Raw genomic sequence first — 6,967 nt, forward strand, 5'->3', positions numbered from 1 at the left:
TTCATGTTGCGCGACTCAACCCTGAATTCTTCTACACACTTTCTGGGGCGTGCAGCACGCCCCAAAGAGCGTGTAATACGCTTCAAATACAGCTCGCCTCGACTCAGGGGTCCGCTGCACGCCCCAGAAAAGTGTCTAGCAGAACACAGGGTTGAGTCGCGCAACATGAATCGAAAATGTGCTGCAACGCGCCCTCTTTTTTCTCAGTGTACAAACTAATGTTCAAAATCACCTATAATTCGTAAATTTTAACCGAATTTTATTTTTCTTTTTGGAAAATGCTAAGCTATAAATTTGTAAGAATAATGTGCATTTTTTAAATTTTTATTTGTTTAAAGAAATTATTATTATTGTTAATTACTAACTCTTTACATATACCAAAACGGTTAACCCCGAGTATACTCGGGGTAACTAAATATTTTATACACAGAAAAAAACTCGACTCATTTTTGTTCCAAGTCATTTGGAAGTCGGTCTCGAAATGAGTAATTGGCAACTTCAAGTGACTCAAAATGAAAAAAATGTCAGGTTCTAGTTTTTTTGTGTGTGTTATGTTGGCAACAACTGTAGAAAATGTCTGTTGCGCGTTGCGCCGTTATCTTTTTTGTGTTTTGCATGTTTCGTGTTACATGGTTGCTATCCCTGTCAGTAAATTCACAAGTGTCTAACCTAAAAATTTATTTTTTTATTTCTCATAAAAGCAATAAATTGACTCGAAGTACCTATTAAAGTTTTGACAAGTGCAACATGTTTATTCATTACAAACAATTATTTTAATTCATATTTTTGTGAATTATTCACAGTTATTCCAATGTGAGTGTAATTTTATCATAAGGGGCGTTTCATATGAAAACAACATTTGATGTCTCAGATTTTTCTCATATTATAAGAATTGAGAGTGATTAGGGTCCTAATGAAGTATACTAAGTAACAATAAAAAAATTATTTTTATTTTTCTAGATATTTGCATTAAAAAATTTTTGTAAAATTTTTTTATTTTGAAAATAACTTTTTCTTACTTTGAGTTACAAAAAATTGTTCTGAACATTTTTTGTGCTCAAAATACTAAACTTTCAGAAAAAATTACTAAAAATAAGAATTATGAATTTTAGAATAATTTGTTTAAACAATAAAATTTGTTTTTAATATTTAAACTCTTTCTCCCTGTTTCTCAGGTCTAAAAAAAATCATGAATAATGTTGATAATATAATAAAACTTTCCTAAAATTTTTAGCTTGGCGTTATTTTTTGTTTTTGAGAAAAAAATTCATAAAGATTACAATGCAAGCGCTCCGCCCAGCGGGGAGCTGTCCGACAGGTGTGAAGAGGCGCCAATATTGGAGTTATTATTGAATAAGGAAAGAAATGTTAATTTGCACATTTAAAATATTTTAAATATATACTAATTTAACAAAAAATGTATTTAAATGTTCGAAAAGAAGACCCCTGCCTTCCCCACCCCTGTGAGGTACAATCATCTCATTACTTTCAAAAACGTGAAATAATTTCATGTAATTTTTAACTGTAATTTATTTACATTCCTAAATATTAAAGGAAGAAAAAAGAAAAGGAAACGAAAGGATGCTTCGAACTGATTTTATTTAACAGTATAACTGGTATCAATAATATAATTGGTTTTCTTTAGGTTATTTTAAAAAAATTCAATTTTTACAAATCAGTACTAACCCAATAATGTAAAAAAATATTATTCTTATTCGACACAAAATTAATATTTTACAAAGAATAAAAACACTTTTAAAAAAGGTTAAAAATATAATAATCTCCGTAATAATTAAAATAAAACAGTTTTTAATTGTTATTCTTCTGCTAACGACATAAAAAAATCTTTTGAATTTAAAACAAAATCACTCGTTGGTCTTCTTGAATTTTCTGGGGCAGCATACCGTTTTTTGTTAAATTATTAAATATTTAAAATATATTAAATGTACAAATTAACATTTCTTTCCTTATTCAATAATAACTCCAATATTGGCGCTTTTTTACACCTGGCGGACAGCTCCTCGCTGAGCGGAGCGCTTGCATTGTAATCTTTAGAAATTTTTTTCTCGAAAACAAAAAATAACGCCAAGCCAAAAATTTCAGGAAAGTTTTATTATATTATCAACATCCCAGGTTGATTTCAACTCTAAAATGAACAGTCACTGGGAAGTTTTTCTAGATTCTGGCTAGTGATTGACCAGAAAATCTGGCAAGTGATTGATTGGAAGTGTAACGCGCTGCTTTAGCAGTCACTGGTTAGATTATCTGGCCAGTGACTAGCAAGTAACTGACCAGTAACTGGCAGGTTTTCTGATCAAAATCTAGAATAAAATATAATTTTTCCTTGCTCTTTTTATTTTCTTTATAATTACATATTTATTTATATTTTTGTGTTTATTCAAATATTTAAGATTAATGAACAATTACTCTACCAATAACACTTAAATCTAAGAATAAAAAATTCGCACGCATGAGGGATCGAACCCTAGACCCTGGAGACACAACGCATGTGCGTTACCACGCAGCCACGGTGACTACATAGTAACTTATCATAACTACAAGTTTAAGAACTGAAGTTCTATTCCGATTGTGATCATAATTTATTACCAGTGACTTGTCAGAAGTAATGATCAAAAATCATGACCAGATAAAACATGATGAACCAGATGACAGTGAAACGATCATACCTTTTATATAAAGTTACTTTAGACTTTTCTGTTTTTGACCGTATGGAACATAAAAATTATTTTTAATATCTAATTATAAATGATTGACTAAGAGTGTATTTTTATGGGACTGGTGCTTTGTTTTTTTCCTTAGTAACTGGTCAGTTTCTGTGTCCGCAGTTTCTTTTTTTGATAGTGTCAAGATTTTCTGGCTAGAGATTTGGAGAAATCTTGAATAATTCTTTTAATAGGATTCGGCAAGTTTTTCTCATCAGTGGTGGACCAGTTTTTCTAGGTGGAATCTTAAATAATTCTTTAAATCAGTGACTGGCCAGTGTCTGGAAAGAAATTCTTATCACTATTATGATCAGTTTTTCTGGTCAGTGACTTGATAAAACTACTGTTCACAAAGGGAAATTGTTTGTATTTAGTGAAACTGGCCAGTCACTCATTCAGGACTGGCCAGATTGTCTTGGCAAGTAAAAGTCGATCTCGACTCTACAGCTACTGGAAGAAAACAAGTAATACTTGACAAATTTCTACCTATGATTATTCATGATTTTTTTCAGACCTGAGAAACAGGGAGAAAGGGTTTAAATACTAAAAACAAATTTTATTGTTTAAAACAAATTAACCTAAAATTCATCATTTTTATTTTTAGTAATTTTTTTCTGAAAATTTAGTATTTTGAGCACAAAAAATGTTTAGAACAATTTTTTGTATCTCAAAGCAAGAAAAAGTTATTTTCAAAATAAAAAAATTTTACAAAAACTTTTTAATGCAAATATCTAGAAAAATAAAAATAATTTTTTATTGTTACTTAGTATACTTCATTAGGACCCCAATCACTCTAAATTCTCATAATATGAGAAAAATCTGAGACATCGTATGTCGTTTTCATATGAAACGCCCCATAAACACAAAATGATACCCCTTCGACTCATTTTGAGTCTTTTCCCCAGAAACTGAAAATGAGTCGAAGAGTATCATTTTTGTTGCACTTCAAAATAAGTATCATATGCTACTCATTTTGAGTTCGGTTCTTTTCTGTGATAACTCGTCAACAATACATCGGAATTACATGATCTAAAGTGGAAATGTTATCAGTACTTTCTTTTGGCGAAATATTGATTTTTGTACCTGTGAAATCAATCAAATAAAAAACAATTATTAAAGGAGATTCACTTTCTATAATTATAATTAAAAAACAGTTATTTTTAAATATAAATTTTTATAAATTAATATGTATATAATTTATATTTATAAATTAATATGTATATAATTTATATTTATAAATTAATATGTATATAATTTATATTTATAAATTAATATAAATTAATTAATAATAATAATATAAATTATAATTAATTATAATAATATAAATTAAATTAAAATTTTGAAGTATTGTGTTCATCATGCCTGTATTATGATTTTCTGAAAGAGCCGTGGATGTCTGCACAATACTCTGATTTTCTGTAGCCACAAAGTGTCTATCGTCCAAGTCGAAGGGAAGAATAAGGCTGTTCGAAAAGTCGTGAATGTCTCCGATCAGAGCGATCGAATTTTCATTCATTGCATCTACCTGGTTGACCATATTAGCAGAAGCTTCAAATTGGAAAGAATTCGTAGACAGCGTAAAATCCATGATAGGAATAGCGGCATTTTCCATTAAGAGTTGATCCTCGTTAATATCTCTTATCTCACTTTGTGGAGTAACTATTCTAACCGTATGATTATCTAATACCTCATTGGATTTGATTCTTGGTTTATCTTTTCGATTATTACCTTAATTTGCAAATGTAGAAATCATTTAAATAATTATATCTTACATATAATGAAACCGATTTAACGAATCTGATACTAAAATTAAAAAAAAATCCATTTGTAAATACTTACTCAAAATGCAAAAGCATTTAAATAGTAAAACTGTATAAAAATTGTATAGAAATCATATAAAAACTGCGAAATTTTAAAAACTTAATTGATTACGCTACCAGTAGATGATTCGACGAGTTGAAGCCAATAATCAAATAACCCTTTTTTCAACATCGTCATTCCACAATCTTGTCGATGAAGCATTTTTGAAGTTTTGTAGTAAATTTGGAGGTAAACTAGTCTCAAAGTTTTGTAAAAATGTTTGCTTCCCAAGTTGATCTTCATTATTAGAATCTTCTTGTTTATCCAAAGTTTTTTTTATTTTTTTTACTCTTGTCTAGAATATCATAGTCCACAGCACTAGGATTAAAAGGCCACAATCCTGAAGCTTTAAAACCTTTAACAATGGCATTTATCTCCTGTTCTTTCATACTGTCGAGAGCAAATTGAAAAACTAAAGGAAAATCAGTTTTTTTGATTCGAGTAATATTTTTCAAAATTTTCCACTTCGGCACAGCTTTTTCCAAGCTACTTTAAAAGGATTAAAGAATGATATGTCAAGTGGCTGCATGACGTGTGTTGAATTTGGGAAAAGACCAATTATTTCAATTTGCTTGTCTCTACAAAATTTTACAAGAGGTATAGTTATGTGCGAAGAGTGATTATCAAGATAAATGATCACTGGAAATTGAATTTTTTCTTGTACAAGCCATGGGTAAAACACATTCGTTATGTATTCGTAGAAGGTCTCGGTTGTCATCCAACCATTTTCTGATACACCTATACCCCATCCTTTTGGTGTGTTATCAACAATGTTTTTTGGTATCACACCTTGGTAAGAATACATAAGCATGGGTGGAACACGAATTCCATTTGCAGAATACATGAATAAGACAGTGAGGCTTTCTTTCTCAGAATCGACTATCCTGTAAACAGAACGAGCGCCTACCTCCGTGATGACTTTTTCTGACTCAGGACATAAGACAATATTCGTCTCATCACAATTGAAAACTCTGCTTGAAGGAATATCTAACAAGTTTTTCTCTCTTAAATATTTTTCTTGTTCCTCAAACCATTCTTGTAGGTCTTCCTTCGACACAGCTGCTCTACTCGTACTTAAATTTTGAGGTTTTCTTAAGGTCAGTTGAGGATGTCGTTTCCTGAAACTCTCGTACCAGTGGCGACTGGGACGATTATCTGCGAACGGTGTTTTTTTCTTTAATAATGTGACGTAATTTTGCACAGAATCCAGAAGTTCTGTTTTTGTAGCCGGCATGCCTCTCTTATCTCTATATAATATCCAATTAACTATTTCATTTTCTTCTTTTTTTGATAATATACTTCCTGGTCCTGGTTTTAATTTTGATACATCAGGATTATTCTTTTTTCTACTTAGGGTAGTTACAGGTACATTATACGTTCTAGCTGCTTTTCTCAAAGATACTCCTTACTCGACAGCCTTCAAAGCATGCTCCACATCTTCAGGTTTATAATTTAATCTTTTTAACTTTTTTTAGGCACTTTTCCAGTATTTACGAAAACTTTAGACTTCTGCTTTCCTTGACTCCGGACATTATTTCTCTTTAGCACTCCTGCACCTTTTCCACTAGATTTATCCTGTTTTACTTTTTGAGTTTTCATATTTGATTGTACATTCTGAAATTAAGAAATTCGACCTGTATATATAATTCTAATAAAGAAAGAATTCATAATATCTATAAGAAAGCACTCTAACGAGTTGCGTGTTAACATGTAAAGTGACATTTGTAATAATCTTTAGACTTTTCATCTTAGCAACAATGAAATTAATAATAAAGTATTAATCAAGACAGATAAATTAAATCTTAAAAAATATATTTGTATTAAGATTTGTGGAAAAACTGTTAAGTGTTAAATTCATTGATTATATTATTGTTATGTGTTATTAAAAACTGAACATACGTAAATCGTCTTGGATTTATTGTAAAAATTTTTCATTTTTTACATTTATCGTACAAATTTTACATTTTTTACATTTATTGTACAAATTTTACTTTTTTGGAATATTTAAAAAATAAGTACTGAAATGCATACATAAAGGCCAAAATTACAAATTTATAACCGTACCTGGTAGCAAGCCACGCGTTAGTGTATTTATAGGTTAGGAAACGATTTTTTACATTATTATCATTATTTCACTTTCCTTGACAATTATCTTCTATCACAAAAGTAATACAATCTTATGTGGTCAATTTGGCTAACAAAATATTTTTTAAATATTACTGTGAAATAAAAAAGAGTAATTTGAAGGACTGTTCCATAAATACGTACAACGCAGCAAAACATATGTCCGTGAAATGTGGAACACAGAATGCATGTTCCATAAACCGGGACGTTTCATAATTCATTGTACCGATTATGAAACGTGCGAAATTTTAAAAAATAGC

At 30.0% G+C, this 6,967-nt stretch overlaps 1 protein-coding gene across 1 annotated transcript; it reads right to left on the minus strand.

Annotated features, from left to right (window-relative positions):
• Window positions 1–5,034: 5,034 nt before the first annotated feature.
• LOC122506108 (MFS-type transporter clz9-like) lies at window positions 5,035–5,817 on the minus strand. The gene has a single exon (XM_043618104.1). The coding sequence runs from the start codon at window positions 5,815–5,817 to the stop codon at window positions 5,035–5,037; it is 783 nt and encodes a 260-aa protein (XP_043474039.1).
• Between the last annotated feature and the right edge of the window lie 1,150 nt (window positions 5,818–6,967).

The sequence above is a fragment of the Leptopilina heterotoma genome, unplaced genomic scaffold, assembly GCF_015476425.1.
Source record: "Leptopilina heterotoma isolate Lh14 unplaced genomic scaffold, ASM1547642v1 Lhet_396, whole genome shotgun sequence".
NCBI lineage: Eukaryota > Metazoa > Arthropoda > Insecta > Hymenoptera > Figitidae > Leptopilina > Leptopilina heterotoma.

Bases quoted from the DNA above. Each gene is read 5' to 3' on its own strand.
- LOC122506108 (XM_043618104.1), bottom strand. From the start codon at position 5,817: ATGCCGGCTACAAAAACAGAACTTCTGGATTCTGTGCAAAATTACGTC.